This window comes from Canis aureus, chromosome 21, assembly GCF_053574225.1.
Source record: "Canis aureus isolate CA01 chromosome 21, VMU_Caureus_v.1.0, whole genome shotgun sequence".
Classification (NCBI taxonomy): domain Eukaryota; kingdom Metazoa; phylum Chordata; class Mammalia; order Carnivora; family Canidae; genus Canis; species Canis aureus.
This window is the reverse complement of record NC_135631.1, coordinates 39,716,320-39,736,875: the sequence shown is the minus strand read 5'-3', so window position 1 is coordinate 39,736,875 and position 20,556 is coordinate 39,716,320. Positions and strand designations below refer to the sequence as shown.

The window sequence follows — 20,556 nt, the reverse complement described above, 5'->3', positions numbered from 1 at the left end:
AGATAGGGTGGAAAAAATACTAAAGAGTGATGGCTTCCTGCTGTCAGGAATAATAAGGGAAATAATTGGTGCTATAAACCATATATCTATTTTGGACCTATCCACTTTTAATTAAAACATTAATTATCCCCTTAAATAAAATAACATAAATTTAATATGTTATAATTTCTTATACATTGGATAGTGAATATTTAATGTATTTATAAGAGAAGAAAATGACAGTCACTATATGCCAAAGCATAGTGTCTCTCAATTACAACATAGTCAGTAGGTTTGTTGATTTTTATTAAACAATTTAAACAAAGCAAATTTTGCTTTGTGGGCTTGAGGACAGCTATTTTTATAAGACTGTATTGGTGGCTAAGCATATTGAAAAAGTAAAAGGGTTAGAAAACATACTAGTCCTAGTCTGTCATCTCAGTCCTTTTCCTTAAAAGACATCCATTGAAGGATTTTATTTTGCAAACATGTATCTAACACCTACAAAATCCTCTCTTAGCTCAAGTGCTAAATATGGCTATACATGTAAAGAAAGACCCTTGTCCTGTTCTCGAGGGCTGGGGCGTAAATGGCAGACCAGCTACCTTTGCCTGGGGGCTTTAGGAAAGGCTCCCCAGGGAGCAAGTCCTGAGGGGTTAGCAGCAGCTTAAGAAAAAAGGAGAGGAATTTCCATCTGTCTCCTTCCCATTTCTACTGACCCACCTTCGATCAGACCCTATCATCTCCCTTGGGCTTTGCTTAATAGCCTCCTCTTGGGATTCCTTGCTCCCGCTTTCCCAGCACCCTAAGCAGGACTGCTATAATGAGCTTTCTAAAATGGAAACATGATTCTATGAAAACATGATCTATCATGTCCCTGCTTAAAACCCTTCAATATCTCACTTGGAGGTAATAGTTCATCTTCCAGGTAAAAATCTCTACTGCTTTTCACAGCATACAAAGAAAATCCCTTACAACGTGGCTTCAATTTGCTTCCCCCATCTTACTTCTTTTCTTTGCTTTTTTTTTGTTTTGTTTTAGTTTTTTTTAGATTTTATGCATTGGGACAGCTAGGTGGCTCAGTGATTGAGTGTCTGCGTTTGGCTCAGGGCGTGATTCTGAGATCCCAGAGGAGCCTGCTTCTCCTTCTGCTTATGCCTCTGCCTCTCACTGTGTGTCTCTCATGAATAAATAAATAAAATCTTAAAAAAAAAAGATTTTATGTATACATTTGAGAGAGAGAGAGAGAGGGAGGGAAAGGGAGAGAGAATCTGAAGCAGACTCCATGCTGAGCACAGAGCCCAACTTGGGGCTTGATCCAACCACTGTGAGCTCATGACCTGAGCCCAAACCAAGAATTGGACACTTAACTGACTGAGCCACCCAGGAACCCCTCCCCACCTCATTTCTTGTCATCCTCTCATTTATACCTTAAAATTCCCAGAAAGCACCTTACTCCATCACCTTGTATTATTTACACACTCCCCCATTTTCTTGGGCTGGACTACCTTTATATGTCTTGTGTGGCTCACTCAGGCTTTCAGACCCTGCTTAAGTATTGCCTCCTCCTGAGGAAAAAACTCTCTGATCTTCCTCAAGCTCCTCATCAAGCTGGTCTTGGCGACTCTCCTACGTGGTAACATACTCCCTAGGCATACCTCTCAAGGCACAATAATAATACAAATGGAAACACTGTCAGTGCTGTTATATGCCAGACTCCACTCTACCCATTCTGCAAACGTGACTTCATTTCATCTTTACAGCAACTCTCTGAAGAAGGAACGATTATTACCTCCACTTTAAAGATGATGAAACGAAGACACAGTGAGAACAACTTGCTTAAGGTCACACAGCTAGAAATTGGCAGAGCTGGGCCGGGAGCTCAGGCACTTTGGCCAGTAGCCCATGGTATTAACCATCACATTACACCACCTTTCAAATGAAGCACTTCCTTCAGCATGTGTTCATTTTACTTGACAACCATATATTGCATATTTTAATAAGAAAATTATCACAGGTGCCTTGTCTGCCATTAGATACAGGCTCCTTGAGGACAGGGACTGTGCTTTTTATTACCGAATCACTAAGGCCTCACACAATGTCTGTATGCAGCCAGTAAATGTGTATTGAATGAATGAAACTAGCCTGATAGATGTGGGAAAGAGGAAGCTACCCAGCAGGTCCTTATAGCTAAGCTGGGAAGATAAGTGGAGCAGGTTGTAAGGGCCCTCCATTTGCTCGGGAGTTCCAACATTGTTCTGGGATTGGGGGTGGAGTGGGTTGCAGGGGCTAGGAGTTGGAGGAAGCTAAACACAGTAGTAGGATGCTGTATCGCCGAGGTGAGAGCTAAATTTTAAGCTGAATGAAAATTGGGTCTTGGCGACTAGAAGAAGAAGGGGACATGGTAGAGATACTTCAGAGAAGATGTGATCATATAGGAAGTGAGGGCAGGAAGAGGGTCCAGGGTGATTCTGTGTTTTCTGGCCTGGGGGACTTGGTGGCCAGTGATGCCTGGGACCAAGAGAAGAAATGAAGAAACATTAGAGGTGTTTGGAAGAGAACAGAACAAATTGGACTTCAACACATTGTCCCTGAGGAAGTTGCTTCCATCCCTGCAGGGCCTTCCACCAGCCTGCTGGGAAGGAGGGCAGATCTGAGAATCCTCAGGATATTGGTGCTGAGGAGAGAATGTGCTCATCCAGGAGATCCTCGGGAGAGGGGAGGAAGGGCCCCAGTGTGGAAGGCTAGTGATGGCTCAGAAGCAGGAAGAAAAAGGGATTCTGGAGAAAGGGCCAGCTTGGGAGACTGGGAGACTCAAGGAAGACATTTCATCATGGGGGTGGTGTTCAGCAGGGACAAAGACTTCTGAGAGAAGAGAGGATGAAGTATGAGAAAAAGCTTTAAGATTTTGCAGTTAGAAGGTCATTGGTGATTTTATTATAAATGAGGTTGGTTTCAGGAGAGGCCAGACCACCTGAAGCTGCCTTGTAGTTTGGAAAGCTCTTGCCCAGACTTTGGAGACAGACAGTCAAGGGAAGGAAGATTACTGTGAGTTGAGAAGTAAATGTGAGGCAATGTTTAAAGTTGAGGGTTTGAAAAAAATCAAAGATTTAAGGGAAGGAGAGAGAGAGAGAGAGGATGACCAGAGGGGAAAACAGACTCAAGGGAAGGGTGGGGACTCTCTCTTTCCCTCCTACACCCCCTGATAGACACAGAGCATATTTATAAGCATCCAGTGTCTTGCAGCCAAAGACCACTGGGAGCACCCTCATAGTTGATGGGTTGGGTGTAATGTTTGTTTCAGTATGGAGAAGGCACGCCATGGAACCATGGGACATCTCAATGAGAGGATGTTACAAAGGATTATGATATTTGGGCCTGTATTTCCTGATTTTGGCTAAGGTTTGTAGAAGTAGGGCTTTGCTCTGTATTGGATGCTGTAACCAGTAATTCTGGTTAGAGATCTCAAAAAATCCTATCTATAGGGGAGGAAGACTGGAGTGAAGGTTAAGCTATGACTGTAAAAAGACAACATAGCCACGACTATTAGCGAGGAGAAGGGAATGCTTGGTGTACTGTGTGTGGGACAGTGTTCTGGTTGTGTCTGTGTTTAGGCATGATTATGAAATGGTCCTGTGTCAGTCTTGACCCATCACAATCCCAGACAGAGCACCTTTGTCTGCAGATGATGTTCTGTGAAATCATTTCCGTTCATTGGAAGAACAGCAAAGCCCATCTATGAGTGCCAGGCCAGCTTCCAGATGCCAGGGGTTACTTTTCCTTTCTTGAGGCTAAGGAGAGAGTGGTGGTCGACAGTCATTTACTTTTGGATTTAGGCTTTATGAAGGCTTTGGAATCATAGAGAAGTAGGTCTCTGGATCTAAGCTCTGTGTAACCTTACTTTCAGAGTCTGGATACAAAGTACAGGCTCAGTTAATGATAAAGGGGAAGGATCTTGTTGGAGAAGAGTTTTATTCATAGTCAGCTAATGCAAAATAAAAAGCCTGAGTAAGTAGATCAATGTGGTGAGATTGTGGATGTTTAATTTTTTTAAAACTTATCTGTATTTTTAAAAATTTTTACAGTAAATTTCTGTCATTTAGGTTGTAAAGGAATAACAAAAGTTCCCCCCCCCACACACACACACAATAACAAATATAGGGTTATACTTACGAAGCAGAAGGGACAACTCTGTTGAGGTAAATGGACTTCAAGAATTGCAGTAAGATTCTAAATGATAACTCCCACGCCCCTTTCTTTGGGATGACTTGCCTGACTTTCTTTTTTTTAAAAAAAGATTTATTTTTATTTATTTATGATAGACAGAGAGAGAGAGAGAGACAGGCAGAGGGAGAAGCAGGCTCCATGCCAGGAGCCCGACGCAGGACTCAATCCCGGGACTCCAGGATCACGCCCTGGGCCAAAGGCAGGCGCGAAACCTCCAAGCCACCCAGGGATCCCTTGCCTGACTTTCTTAACGTGATTGGTCTGCGTTATAATTCTTTAACTGCTCATGTCCTCCAACTGAAAGCTTCATGAAGGCAGGAACCATGACTTAATTTTTTGTTTCTCTGAATACCTAACAATACTTGGCATAAAAGCAGATGCTCTATAAATGTTTGCTGATTGATCACCTTAAACACTTTGCAATTGAAAAATCACTGCCCTTCCTGAAAGATCTTTTTTTTTTTTTAATTTTTCAAGATTCTATTTACTTATTCATGAGAGGCACAAAGAGAGAGGCAGGGACATAGGCAGAGGGAGAAGCAGGCTCTGTGGGGGCCCTGATGCGGGACTCGATCCTAGGACCCCAGCATCATGCCCTGAGCTGAAGGCATATGCTTAACCACTGAGCTACCCAGGTGCCTCCTGAGAGATCTTCTTTAACCCTGACCTCATGCTATGGAACACCATAGGTCAGCATGGCTGTAAAAGAATGCTATATCACAAAGGAATGTCCTTTACACTGACCTCAGTTTAAAAAATGTATGAATAACCATTTTAAGAAATCAGAAAATTATTCACAGATTTTCATCTACACACTGATGGGTCCCCTCAGTGCTGTTGGAACACACACCAAGTTCAGGGATTTCAGGTTTTGAACTTGAATCCTGAGGCCCTAAGTAATTGTAAACACATCTCTTGCTGACATGTCATAGTACTTTTGAGGAACCAGAGGTTTCTCATTTCCAGTCTGGGTTAGGGGTGGAGAAGTGCTAGGTTGTATACTCCCAGTTGTTTTGAAAGTGGAAGCTGTTTAGATTGATTCCCAGCAGTAGACGATAAAGAAGTGAATTCATTCAATATTCATATTCAGTACTCAGCAAAGATTTTTGAGTGCCTACCATGGGCCCTGCACTGTTCCAGGCTAGATCTCAGGATATATCAGTGAACAGAACAGCGATCCCTGCTCCCCTGGAGCCTATATTACAGTGGAGAGGAAAGAAATGACAGATATGAGATATAATAAGTGATTAAATGTGATACATGTTAGGAGGTGGCAAATGCTATCGGAAAAACCAAAAACTAAAAATTGAGCAGGGTAAGATTACACAGTTGGGTGGAAGGAGAAGAGGCAGACGGCAATTTTAAATAGATGGCAACTAAGTCAGGTGATTCTCACTGAGGAGGTGACATCAGAGCAAAGACCAAGAAGGAGGTAAGGCAGTTAACCATGCGACCATCTGGGGGATTGTCCAAAATGTCACTAAGTGATTTTATCTTATTTTTTCAAGATTTATTTATTTGTTTGTGGGGGTGGTGGGAAGGGCAGAGAAAGAATCCTCAAGCCGACTCCCCACTGAGTGTAGAGCCTGATGCAGAGCTCCATCCCACAACCTGGGATCATGCCCTGAGCTGAAACCAAGAGTTGGCCATTTAACTAACTGAGCCATCCATGTACCCTGCCACTAAGTGATTTTAAAGACAAATGTGGTAATGTTTTGTGAACCACTGTTACAGGTGATCAGAGTAGCAGGCAATTTCAGAAGAGACTGAAAACCTGAAAAGAACTAGGATAAGTCAGGCTTTTACAGGAGTTACTATCGAACAATATAGAAAGGTCTGCAGACCAAAGTCAGATCCCTCAGAATCACCTATAAGAAGCCTTTTGAAAATGTTAAGGTAAGTGTGGTTAGCGAATGTATAGACTGGGAATGAGGACATATTTGAATTTATGCCTGATCCTGGGACTGTAAGTTCCTCATCTGTAGATTAGCAACAAAGCCAAGAGAGTTAACTTGTCAAAATATACACTACTCATAAATGGCGGGACTAGAATCCAAATCTCAGGGCTCACTGCCAAATCAATGTTGGTTCCATTATACAAAGTAGATTCTTAAATTTTAAAAAGTAGACATTAAAAAGGAACCCCCAACTTCACTAAAAAAGAATCATCGCCACTGCAATGCCCTGAACACCTAGGAGAGAATACACACTTCTGAAGCCCCTGTAAGACAGAAGTGGCAAATGTGAAGCTGATGTGAGTGTTGCCAGCATGGCTGCTGCTGGTCCAGCAGCGCGCCCACGTCCTGGTGGGGGCAGGGCAGGGGGAATAATGGCGCGTGTGTTTATTCAGTGGCCTGTGAGCTTCTTGGCATGCCCCCTTCACACACATACATTGATTATTTAGCAAGGCCAGATGGCAGGCTGAACGGCCGACAGCAGTCATGCCCTGTAGTGGCCCCAAAGGGTGCATGCCATTTATAAACCATGCTGGAATTCTCTGTTGTTGGGCTGATGGAAGTGGATATAACCAAAGGCAAATGTTTTATGTCAGGGGAGAGGGATCAGGCTCATAGTTAGGAGCCAAAAACCTTGGCTGCTTTCTGCCATGCTCAGCAGTTGTTCTGCTGTTCATCACTCTGAGAGCGGAGAGCGGTAGACAGTGTGGCTGTACCCTCTAGGGGCTGCTGGACCACGGGCTAGGCAGTGTATTTACTGCATTCAGATCCCAAACTCTGGAATTTTTAAATTCTTTGTAATAAGGACTGGTGAACGTTTGTTTAAACTGTGAGATGGAGGGAGATAAAAAGTTCAGTAAGCAAGGGAAGAAGGGCTTTAACCTACCTAGATATTTTTCAGCACGTTAAGAATACTTTTTAAGGTGATGGATATGGTAATTAGCTTGATAGTGGTGATTATTTCACAATGTATACATACATCAAAACATCGAGTTATATCCCTTAAATACATACAATTTTTATTTGTCAATTATACCTGAATAAAGCTGAAAAAGAATATCTTCTATACCCAAACACCGTATAATTTTACATCAGACCTTCCAAAATTGGGGATCTGTGGGTGGCTCAGCGGTTTAGCACCTACCTTCAGCCCAGGATGTGATCCCAGGGTCCCGGGATAGAGTCCCCCATGGGGCTTCCTGCGAGGAGCCTGCTTCTCCCTCTGCCTGTGTCTCTGCCTCTCTCTTTCTGTGTCTCTCATGTATAAATAAATAAAATCTTAAAAAAAAAAGACCTTCCAAAATCTTCCCTTGCCTATTCTTTTTTTTACTCAGTAACTTAGATGGCTAAATGTTTTTCCAGTACCCTGAAATTCAAATTTTTTAGATTAATTCACACGGCACAAGTCAGAATCAACTAATAGAATTGGGTTTTACCATATTTACTTTAATGGTTAAAGTGAAAAATAATGATGCGTTCCATTTGAATTTGCCCAGTGTTAAAATTTTTGCTTTTCAAATACATCTGTTTTCCCCATGGCTATTCTGGAGCTTACATTTCAGTTTAGCGGTTCCAGCTCTGTGTTCCTAACATCCCTATCCTTGTAATTTACAAACGAAGAGAGTTGAATTAGGAGACTTTGGTAAAACCATCTAGGAACCCTTAATCTTGCTTCAAGGTCTCACCACCTGCTATAGCCTTCCTACAGCTGTGGCAGGCAAAAAATGTTCCTAAGTGATCCTGAGGACAGATGAGATTTAAAGAAATAAGGACGAAGAGCTGACTCATGGGGCCATAGTAAAATTTCTTGCTACTGGCTCAAGGTGGGTCTGACTACTTTTTTAATTTCCTAAAGAATGGTGTTTTGAACTGGGGCTATTTATCCCAAGGTGATTGAACCTAGATTTAAACAGCCTTCTTTTCCTTTCTCAGGGTTATATACATTCCCACTTGACAGCTTTATCTAGTCCAAAGTCAAAACACTAAGATTTATGCCTGAGAAGAATTTGACATTGAGTTCTTTTGGATCCAGAGAAGTACACTTTCTACTCAAGTTGCTATATAATCTGCTAGATTCTCCTATATTTTGAAGGACAAAAAGCCTAGGTTTGGGATCTTTATAATGAATCACTCAGGGGAGGGGAGCAAAGTGTATGGAACACACCTTAAATTATAATTTTATTTTGGATCGCAAAATATTATTTCATGCGACCTATTAATCCAACTGTATTTTTAAATTCAGAGATTCAGTTTAATGTAATAAATAATACAGATTTTCATAATCATGTTTTCAAGAGTTGGAATTCATTATTATTAATTAACACATATTATGCTGCATCCCGTGCCATTCCCAAGAGCCTGGCACAATACTCTGTGCCCGAAGAAACATGGTCAAGTCGTGAGGATTAAATGCAACAACGATGTGCATAGGATGGTAGCTAGCACATAAATACTCTCTGAATGTTAACTATCATTATCATTACTAGGCATTTACATTTTGATGTCATTTAGGTACCTTGAACTCCACATATTCTAGACTGAACTTGACTTTTCCCCACATCGGGATCCCTTTCTTGCAGTTCTGGGTAGTGACTTAATCAACCCAATCAGAGACCCGGGTAACATTCCTTTCCTCATTCCTTTCTTTCATCCAGGTCTGTATCCAATGTGTCTAAGACTAATTTATTGTATATTCTTAGTATCTCCTAATCCTTTTCTTTTTTTACATATCCATTTCTTTAGTTCAGGTCTTCCACACATGTATCAAAATGTTCTTCAACACAAACATCATTTGTTGTTTTTTTTTTTTTTTACTCCCAGCCTCAAACTCTGAAAATGCCTCCATTTGTGCCACTTACCCCAGCTTTCAAAGGCCCCCTGACTCTACCCATCCCTCCAGCCTCATCTCTGCATTCTGGCTCTCTCCCACTGCCCCCCCGCCCGCCTAACACGTCACTCTCTGGCTCAACTGCAGTGAGCACTGACTTACTTCATCAGACATGCCGTCCTGTCGCCTGTCTCTGTGGCTTAAACATGCTGCTTCCTTTTCCTGCCGACTCTTCACCCTTCTCATCACCTCCTCCACCTCACTGATGAAATTGCCCTCATCCGAAAGATCCAGCTCAAGCCTCTTCTCCTCCATCATCTTTATTTTTATCATTATTCCACCTGCTACTTACTAACCAAATTTAGTTCACTGTATTGCATTGTTAGGTGTTAACTTCTACACGTATTTTCTACTGTACTGTAAACCCCTTGATCCAGGAGAGACCGGATCATTTTTATATCCTCAGAAGCTGGCACAGCATCCGGGCACTCAGTTATTGGCTGAGGGAATGAATGAACCACACAGAGCAGATATACCTTTCCAAAATTGTCTAACCACTATTATTTCTTCACTGGCCAGTCTGCACTTCCTGCGCCCTAGAATCATTTTTATAATCATACTTAGGCATTGGACACTCCTTCCACATTGATGGACTTTGTTAGGAGCAGCTCTATAAAACTCACAGTTGGATGGATGTTTTTTCAAATGATGTTCTTCATGTTACTCAGTGTCTTCATTCTAAGAAAACACAGGAGAGACGGCTCTCAAGTCTCTGTACCCAAAATGCCTCCCTTGTCCTGAGCAATGTGTTTTCTTTTCATGTTACAAACTCTTCAATTTCCGTAACTTTATGGCTTCTGTCACTTTATAGTAGGACCCAACTCAAGACATCAGAGCATGCATCTTACTCATGTCAACTGGATGTAGTTTTATTCTGACCCTCATTTATCATCATCTCTGTGTTTTCCGCTTTATTAACTTGTTTGATTGTCTGCCCTTTTTGGTTTGGCTTTTTTGTAGTTTCCGTTTTGGGGTGTTGTTTTTTTTTTCCTTTTTGATAAGCTGCCTTTATTTTAGAACAAGGTGAATTGTACAGTGTATCCTTAGGCTTATAAAGGTGAGTCAGAAGTAAGATAACATGAAGATTATAACAGAGGTTCCAGTGACCAACACGGGAGGGAACAGAGAACATTAGAATTTCCTAACAGCAATGTCTTGCTGGTATTATTAGTGTCCAATAATTGATGTCTTGTGTTATCGTTGCCCAATAAACTAACATTTTTGAAGCAACTATGTGCCAATTGTTGTTACTAGGCAGGGGATGCAGAGATACACGAGATAGAGTCTCTAGCCATGGGAACTCACAGTCTGAGCAGCCCTCATTTCCACTCCAGCTTTTAGGATTGTGGCTGAGATAGAGAGGGATTGATTATCTTTTCCCCAAATGGACCCCTTCCCCAGCCCATAGGAAGTTAACTCTAATTAGAGTATGAAGCTTCTATGGCAAGATTTATCAAACTATGACTTAAATGGTTAGAAGTACATTTCTTCATCATAAATCAGTCTGGAGGTGGCTTTGTGCTGTGGTGTCCAGCACATAGTTTCCATACCGAGGGGCCAAGCTGGCTGCTGCAGGTTCTAGCAGCAGGAAGGGTAAAGGACCAGAGAAGCATGGCCATTCCTTTAAAGGGCATGATCCAGCCCTAAATGTGTCCCAGGTCACTTCTGCTCACTCCCTCTAAGCAGAGATTAATTTCTTCTTCACAAGAAGCTGCAGGGGACAGTGTGAAATATGCCTCTAACTGGGTGGCCACTCAGTTAAAATAAAGGAAAGGAGAACAGATATTGGCAGATGTCTAGCCAAGTTTTGTTCACATTAGCAACAAGGCTGCTTCCTCTGAGTAGTAGTGTGGTATTGGTATTGTAGTAGTTGTTATCAATTATATAATGATGGTGATGATCCTAATGATTTTTCTTTCTACCTCTGATTGTTATCTAAAAATCATATGTGCTCAGGCCACAGGTCAATTTTCAGCTATACTTCTCCTCTGCCCCAACTATGAACCTCATCTCCTCAAGTTCTCAGAGGTCTAAGATGTTTTAAAAGATCATTACACAATGATTTGGGAAAACAAACAAACAAAAAAACCAACAATTCAGATAGTAGATTGTTTCAAACAAAACTGAATTGTTTTGTTTTCTGATTTTTTTTCACTTAAAACTTTAATTCATATCTTCGGCAAGGTCTTGAAAAATGTATGGTTATCTCCCCCAGAAAATACCAGAAAAGTTCAGGGCATGAGCAGAGCAAGACAAGGAGTCACAAGTGTTACTACTTAAGATCCCATTATTGACAGTTCCTAGTAGAATTAATCTTAACCGGCAGATTTCTCTGTTCCCCCATCTGCAGATTATAAAGATATATTTTAGTTTTGCTCCTATTCCATTTATTTTAGAATATGACAGATGATAAGTTGTTATGAGACACAAATCAAATTGAGATGGGAATGGGGGGAAGGGAGGAGAAAAACACCTCCTAATATTGCTGGTTCTGTGTATAATTTAGCTGTCTTTAAATATTAAGGAATCTTTTATACTGATCATAAGTATATTCCTGAACACAGAGAGAACTATTTTCACTCTGAATTTATAACATTTTTGGAAGCTTAATTATCATACTTGAAGGTCAAATGGTTCTTTATTGCAATAAAATACAAAAGTAATAAAGAAATTATTCCTGGGGAGATGAAAGTCTAGGTTCATAGCTCATTAAATGGTAACTTCACAGACCGTGTCTAATTTGTCATATTTAGCTTTGGAAATTTCATACATTTGAATTTCAAATTAGGTGAAGAGATACCTGAGGCAAAACTACCTAGGGCCTTTGAATTCTAAAATGATCCAGGAGATATAGTCCCCATAACATAATACCTTTATTTGCAAGAAGTGCCTGTCATCATATATATATTGCTTGCCAGACTCAAAGGCTTTTTCTTAAGTAATCAGTAATATTCACACAAAGCTCATCAACCACTCCCTCAATTTGTTTTTAGACAACCCTCAGCATATTGAAATCTCCATCCTTTGTATTATTTGTTGAAAAAAAATGGGCAGAAATACATTTTGGAGTAACATGACTACTTAAAAGTTTCCTTCCAAAATAGATGAGTTGAAGGATGAAGACTTTTGTCCAAAGAACAACCTTTGGGGAAGTTAAACATGACCTCATTCTTTCTAATGTGCCTCTTCTAGGCTGATGTGATCTCATGAGATGCTGGTGGGTTCAGCTTTTGAAAAAGCGTAAACACAGAAATACTTTCTTAAGAAACGAAGCTTCTTTACCTTCAGCATGTAATTTGTCTCTTGGACAAATTGAATTGATGATAGGAAGAATTTCTGCCCCCTTTTGATATTGAGAAACCATATCTTGATCCATTGTTTATGATATTTACTTGAAAACACCCAAGGATTTGGGACACCTGGGTGGCTCAGTGGTTGAGCATCTGCCTTTGGCTCAGGTTGTGATCCGGAGTCCTGGGATCGAGTCCCACATCAGGCTCCCCAGAGGGAGCCTGCTTCTCCCTCTGCCTGTGTCTCTCATGAATAAATAAATAATCTTAAAAAAAAAAAAAACAAGATTTAAACAAAGGGAATGTGATTAAGAAAAACATGACTGTGTGGTCCAAGATCCAAATGAAATCATAGATGCTAATATGAAAATAGAGGTGTTTGCTGCCTTTTAAGTTTATCGAAGCATTCTGATCTTCCATTTCCATCAGCAAAACTCAGCTGTGTCTCTTTTATTAGTGTCATAAGACAAATTATTACAGTCTGTGGGCTGCTCTAATTAATTGGAGATAACAGAGAGAATGTATTTAGCAAATGGAAGGTAATATTCACATTACCTATGCCAAGCAATGGACAGATATGTAACATCAGTTGTGTTTAAATGTTTGGAAAGGGATTGATAAGTAGTTATTTTCATAATATGGTGAAGGTCGGACTAATTCACTATGAGTAGAAAATAATGAGCTATTAAAAATCTTTTCCCCCTTCCCAATGAAGATACTTCTTAAGAGAGAACCTGTCACTCTAGAACCAACACTAACACACAGATATGTGAACATATATAGACAAGTGATTTTTTTAATTTACTCAACAAAATATTAGTATATATTTTCTTCTACTTTGTTTTAAACAAATCAAGAGTAAATTGTTTAAAGAGACCAAGAAGCATGTTTTTCTTTGAATATTTTGCTATAGAATTTACTTGTTTTCATGTTATGCCTGTTCAGTCTTTGAGTTATGAATTGCTCATTTTGTTGTCAATTGGGTCCCTTTACAATGTGTCACTTAATAATCACTCACCTTCACTATCCCTGGCATAATTGTTTTTATGAAGTCTGCATTACTACCGAGTTCTTGTATTCATTCAAGGCAGTTCCAGTCTTGTTCTTACAATAGCTCATGGAGATTAGTAAACCATTTCAAGAATAGCACAGCTGACTAAAAAGAAAACTCTACAGGGAATATTTTTTTCAAGCAAATTTTAAAGTACCTTCTAAAAACAGTGACTCAGGTTTCTTATATTTTCAACTATATGAACTTATCAATGAAAAAAATCCGGTATGGAGGTTCCTCACAAAATTAGAAATAGAACTACCATAGGATCCAGTAATTCCACTACTGGGTATTTGCCCAAAGAATATGAAACCACCAATTTAAAAAGATACGTGCACCCCTATGTGCAAAACTTCCAGTCTAAGAGATGTGTGATTATTTTGAATGACATCAAGTTCACTGAAACACATTCCTTTACACATTTACCGTCTGGTTAAAACCAGATAGTGTTGTCATTTTGCCTAGGATTAGTAACAAATTAGTTGATATTCAGAATTATAAGTTGGGTTTATTTATCCATTGCCAATGCTCATGGATCTCCTTGGAGTGATCCATGACCTCCAACTGCAGGATATGGTATCCCATGATCATTGTACTTTGATTCTAAAACACCATTGAAAGTTTGGCCTCTAACCATTGCACTGTTTATAACAGTTTGCAGATTGTTGGTAGAAACTTCATATTAAGCTGAATTGCCCCAATATTTATTGGAAGATAAATGATTTAATAAGTAATCACATGTTTGTATAAACTAAAGTGAACTTTTCGTATTTTTCTCAGAAGTGATTTTTTTCTGTAGTATAGGATGTACAACTAATCATTTTTGTGAATCTAGGAATATCCAAATTTGTTAACAATTTTGGGTTACAGTAGTGAGTTCTCACAGCTTAAAGTTCTGTCCAGCCTTGATGTATATAGTCTCATGCGGTTCACCACTGAAGCTAAGTCAGGACCATATCGTGAAGTGTCCCCCTCAGTGATCTCTTTGGGTACAAAACCATTCCAGCCATCTTCCTCTGTGTCTAATTCATTCCCCTTTGAAAACCAGCAGAGAACCTCTGCTAGAATTTCCTCTGAAAACCCCCATCCTCAGTGCATCCTCCCCTCTATGTACTTGGTCAGCTGTCTAATCTGGTATTCTTTTCCTGATGAAGAGATACCTGGAAAGAACTGGAATGTCTTTTACACTCCTGTTAAAGATATTTTCTATCCTGCTTTCTCCAAAGCCAAAGCCTACTTCTTTAGGAACATCTTTATTCTCTCTCAGAACAAAACTTCCAGTCTAAGCCATTTGGCAACTTTATGTGGTAGCTAGGGTTGGTCCTGAAATTTTGAGTCAAAGGAGCCGGGAAATTGGACCAAGGTGGGGGTGGTCAGGTGAGGGCAGTCTAAGGTCCTTGGAGAGGCAGAGAATCAGTAATAGACCAACAAAATGCTGATATAAAAACATTCAAGCAATCAAGAAAGATGAGTCAAAACTAGTTCCGTGGGGCAGCCCGGGTGGCTCAGCTCAGTGGTTTAGTGCCGCCTTCAGCCGAGGGCATGATCCTGAAGACCCAGGATCGAGTCCCACGTTGGGCTCCCTGCATGGAGCCTGCTTCTCCCTCTGCCTGTGTCTCTGCCTCTCTCTGTGTGTCTCTCATGAATAAATAAATAAAATCTTAAAAAAAAAAAAACAGTTCAGTGGCAAAAGGAGTAGGAAAGTATATATAATATATGTAGTTGAAATGTGGTACTGGACAAACACTTGGAAGGTGGACAGACTATAAAGTATGCATGTTATATTTAATAAAGGAAAGAGTAAAGCCCTTAATGCCAGATTCACATAAGTCATCCATGTTAGTAGTGTGAAGCAAAGCAGGTACTATCCAAATGGGAGCGTAATAAATAATGTTAAACTACATTATACTTCTTCAGGCTACTTATTCTAATTTTTCTGTGGTACATTTACCCCAATAAATGTGGAAAGAAGGTTAAACTTCCTACAGGCTCAGGAATTTTGTTATACTAATGATACACTATATATTGGCTAATTGAATTTAAATAAAAAAAATTTAAGAAAGAAATTTTGTTATACTACATAAAACTAGATTGATATGATCACTTACTGAGAGATGATTAAAATAAGCTTCCCAGGACTAATACTTTACTAGCTTTTGGACTGTATTTACACCATACATGTGTGAATATTTTTCAAGGTGTTTAAACCACCCAGACTATTATACTAAAGGGTTTTTTCACAAGGTTATGAATATATTGGCTTTCTTTTCAGAAGTTTGGATCTTTAATTATTCATTTTCCGAAATATCATAAAATAAATTACAACTGGGGTGCCTGGGTGGCTCAGGGGGTGAAACATCTGCCTTCAACCTAGGTAGTGATCCCAGGGTCCTGGGATCAAGCCCCACATCTGGCTCCCCACTCAGCAGGAAGTCTGCTTCTCTCTCTCTCTCTCTCTCTCAAATAAATAAATAAAACCTTAAAAAAAAAAAAAACCCAACTCAGCAGAGAAATCATCTTCTCTGGAAAACCTCTCCTGGCAACTCTCTTACTGTTCAGTCTGGAATTGGTATCCATTACCTGTCCTCTGTCTCCCCCCAGCCTCTTCCCAACACTCTGCCATAGCACTTATTACACTGAACTCTAGTTACTAGATGGTAAGCTCTTTTGAGAGCAAAGGTGATGCTTTTATCTATTTCCCTAACACCCAGAACAGCCCCTGACAGGTACTGGGTTTTGGCATATCCATTAACTATCATGTCATATTGATATTATGTGTTTCAAGGGACACCTGACTAAGCTTGTATATCATAAACAAGTATTCTGAGTGTAAGGGGTTCTACTCTTCACTTCAAGAGTAATGCATTACTTTTAAGTGTAATAACTAAAAAGAGAGGTGAATGTCTTACTTTAAGGCGTTTATTAACAATTCCTTACTCCTCTTAAAAGGTTCTAACCCTTTAATTTACTATGACCAAAGTTTTGTCATTGTATTTGATTGTTACTGGAGTTTGCTTTCATTGCTAATCAGTCATTTTTCTCATTTTTTCTCTTGGTCCAGCTCCAACAGAAGCCACGATGCACCCACATCTAGGTAAGTGCTGAAGACCCTGATGTCACTAATCTTAGTACTAGATGTTCTTGTCACTCCTTTGGCCATGCAGGCAGATGATATAGAGGTGAGGAAACTTCCTACCCTTTCTCATTCTCATTCTCACTGATCATTTACTGAAATTGGTCTCAGGTTCAGATTATGCTTGAACATGGGACCTCACCAAGGAGGTGATCATGCTGCCCAGCTGGAGCTAATTAAGGGACTTTTGAACCTGTTAATACATTCAGCTTTGGGATCCTAGTGAGTGTGATCTTTGCATCCTGTATTGTAATGCTAAATTTTCCCCAGAGCTCCTACTCACCATAAATAGTAGATCACAGGGATAGTGGTAGGGAGCTAGATGTATAGAAGAATGGAAGTCATTTCAGATTACCTGTTCAGACTAGTACTGGTTGCAAAAAGAGAAGGAATTTGGTCATTTCTTTAAAAATTGAAATGAGGCTGTTGAAATAATCATAAGCTTTGTTTAACGGCACTATGTAAAGTTACCACCTCTCATTTTTCTTGTGCTCTTTCCATAGTGCCGTGAAAGGCAGGGTTGTGTAGTAGCTAAGAGAACAGCTTCTGGAGCCACTATCTAGGCTTTTCTCACCTTTTCCACTCACTAGCCATGTACATTGAGTAAGTTACTTAGCCTCTCTGTGCTTCAGTTTCCTCATCCGTAAAATGGAAGTAATAATAGTACCTACCTCCTAGGGTTGTTATGAGGATGAAATGAATTCCTTTTTGTAAATCATATAGTCAATGACATAACAGTATTTGGAAAGAAGTAAATATATGGGCAATGACCACTGAGACTTACCCACGCTTTTGTAAAACATTCTCTAGAAAACAAATGATCTTTAAGAGTTCAATTTTTCATTTGTGTTAGTGAAGATTTATTTTAACAGCAATTTCCTACATTACGCTATTTAATAAGAATGAAAAATAAATCATCCTGGCTGGCTGCAGCCTTTTCAGATGTCTCTCACGGTAGGACTTGCTGATGGGTCAGTGATTTGTCTCTTGGGTTTTTCCTTTCAACCTACAAACCCAATTAATTTATTTTTCTCTTTGGAAAATCTGCCTTAAGAAGCTCTACTTTTATGTAATGCTACAGCTTGGGGCTCTTCTTCTTTGGCAGACGAACGCAAGTGCTTAGAAGCATGCCTTCTGGCAGCCCAGGCAGGCCGGTGACCCGCAGTGGCCCAGCCCTGTCTCGGCCAGGTTAGGTATTTGGGAGAGCTGTACCCTGTAGGCATTTCAGGTACCGCATCCAGTCGCTCAGAGGAATCATTAAATCACTCCCACGCACAGACTACATCACAGCGTTCTCTCCAGCGGAAATCCATATTCTCCTGTTGTCCTGCCTAAGGCTTCTGAGCTTGAGTGGCCATTGCTCTTAATACATGCTGATTCACTGGTTTCCCAGACTTCGTTATGTGCTTACCTGCTGGCATACCTGGCATAAAGAGAGCCAAGGTGGCTGTGGGTGGCAGTGTCACCAAAGAGAATATGGAAGTATGCTTCCCGATATTTGGAGGTGATTTTAGTTACCCAGTGAGGTGATGAATTATTTTCAAGTGAGCCAAAAAAAAAAAAATCACCTTTGAAAAAAATAAAAAATGTTGGTTATTTTTTGTTAATCAGGTCCTACGATTCTAATTTTTCCAAAAAAGCATATATAAACTATTTTACATGTGAACAAAATTATATAGGCCCAGAGAATTTACATTAGCCAAAACAAACTTCCCCAAGCAAACCACAGGAATTGGATGAGAGGGTTTTTAAGCACTAAAAAATTCATTTTTTACAACTTGAGTAGAAATAATTATCATTTCTCACACCAACTTAAGAATGGGCCATGAAGTTTTTTAACTTGTCCACCTTCTATGCAGTGGAAATACTATGTGTTCTGCAGTTTATGAAAACAGTCTTTGCTCTTGGAATGCCCAAAGTTGTTCTAAAGTTTAAAAATAGCTTATGTAATATAATCTCAACTGTAATGATAAGAATATTAAACTATGATGGCTCCTTGGATTTCTTCTTGACTTTCAACATAATTTCATTTTTACTTACTCATGTAGATCATTTCTCCAATGCAGCTTTGAGGGGGAAAATGTTAATGATTTGCAATACATTAAATTAAAAAATGAGTGAGGTTAGAATGAGAGAAAACAGGCCAGGGCGAGAGGGAGATAGTAGGAAAGAGAAGAGGAAACAGGTTAAATACCAGCCATATTAGCCGATAGTAAACATCCAGAATGTTCTATCTCCTTCTATGCTGTAAAGTGAGTTTACACTGGGGCACCTGGGCGGCTCACTTGGTTAAGCCTCTGCCACGGGCTCAGGTCTTGATCCTGGGGTCCTGGGATTCTGGGATCAAGCCCTGCGTTGAGCTCTCTGCTCAGTGGGAGCCTGCTTCTCCCTCTCCCTCTTCCTGGTCCTCCCCTACTTAGGTGAGCTCTGTCTCTGTCAAATAAATAAATAAAAATCTTAAATAAATAAGTAAGTAGGTAGATAGATAAATAGTGAGTTAACACCGAATCTTTTCTGGGCCTATTGAGCTATGAGAGGCAAGTCTTGCATGACTTCTCTTTGTAGGTCTGTATTGACCTTGGCCTACATGCCTCTCTTGCCTGGCGACAACTTTTTAGGATTTCTCTTTGGGGATTCTGGTTTCCAGACTTCTGTATGTCTAAACAGCAGCACCTTTACCTCTGTCCCTTAGTAGTTTAGGGGCAAAGCAAATATAATCAACCACTCATTTAAAATTCAGTTTTAATTTATAGTTATCCTCATAAAGGCAACATATTGATCCTTCTGTGTAACTAAATCTGTTTTGTTTATTTTTTTCTAAGTACTTTATTTTTCTTTTAGCTGAAGTACATAGCGAAAGCATTATCCTACGAGATGACTTTGACTCCTACCACCAACTAGAGTTGAATCCAAATATATGGTAAGTTACAGGAATATGCCTCATTTCAGTGTGTTTGTTTAATGCAAAAAAAAAAAAAATGATGCTGACTGCTCCCTTGGAGCAGTTACATAACATTAAATTGCTCATTAGCACTAAAAGATTGGTGAGAGTTGTGAGTTGTTCAACTAGGAAACTGGGCTTAATGTAGACTGCATAATGTCTGTTTCATGACTTCTTTAAGAGCTGAATCTAGATGCCAGCTCAAAGCCATGTGTATGGTTAGATTTTTTTTCAGTTGTACAAGTTCTTTATGTAGGAAAAAACTATGCTTTAATGTGTCTTATAATTGCATTTATGCTGAGCAAAAGAAGAGAAATGGTTTATCTGAAATGACAGATGAGGGTAGCCCGGGTGGCTCAGTGGTTTAGTGCCGCCTTCAGCCCAGGGCCTGATCCTGGAGACCCGGGATCGAGTCCCACATTGGGCTCCCTGCGAGGAGCCTGCTTCTCCCTCTGCCTGTGTCTCTCTGCCTCTCTCATGAATAAATAAATAAAATCTTAAAAAAAAAAAAAAAAGAAATGACAGATGACTTGAGTCTTACCTCCAACTAACTTCTAAGTTATTGGGCCATCTCATTATTTATACGGCAGTCTCTCCTTTGAAGGCAGCTTAGGTGCAACTCCATGGGATATTTGAGGGCAAAGAAACAATGAATCAAACTCATTTACTAAAAATTTTTTGAATACATAAAAGGATGCATGAATTTGTTGGCAATTTGTCATATTTTTGCTGACTGGAAAAATAGGTCTGTCAACCTAGAGATATAATCAATCTGTGTAATTTCAGGGAATATCTAAATGTGGATTTCGTATGATACTAAATGTTTTTGTATATACAATCAAGAGTTCAAGATAAATTTGACTCTCTAATTTAAACTTTCAAGTTGTAACCAAAATCCAAACAATGCTCAAGACTAGAAAGAAAATGAAAAATACTGATTCAAATGATATATGCACTGCTCTGTCTATTGCAGCATTCTTTGCTGCAACAACATATGCAAGTAACCTAAATGTCTATCAATAGGTGAATGGTTAAGGAAGGGGTGTGTGTGTGTGTGTGTGTGTGTTGTGATGCAATATTGCACAACCATAAC

The 20,556-nt window shown here is 39.8% G+C and overlaps 1 protein-coding gene across 2 annotated transcripts in view; it reads left to right on the top strand.

The window, feature by feature from the left end:
• Positions 1-20,556, top strand: part of RELN (reelin) — a 498,583-nt gene that overhangs the window by 213,741 nt on the left and 264,286 nt on the right. For both annotated transcript variants that reach the window (XR_013360335.1, XM_077863957.1), the window contains exons 5-6: positions 16,451-16,483; positions 19,364-19,442. Coding sequence is in view for 1 of the 2 variants with exons in the window: in XM_077863957.1 (XP_077720083.1) it covers positions 16,451-16,483; positions 19,364-19,442 (112 nt within the window). In the remaining variant the exon portion in view is untranslated. The remainder of the gene's footprint in view (positions 1-16,450; positions 16,484-19,363; positions 19,443-20,556) is intronic.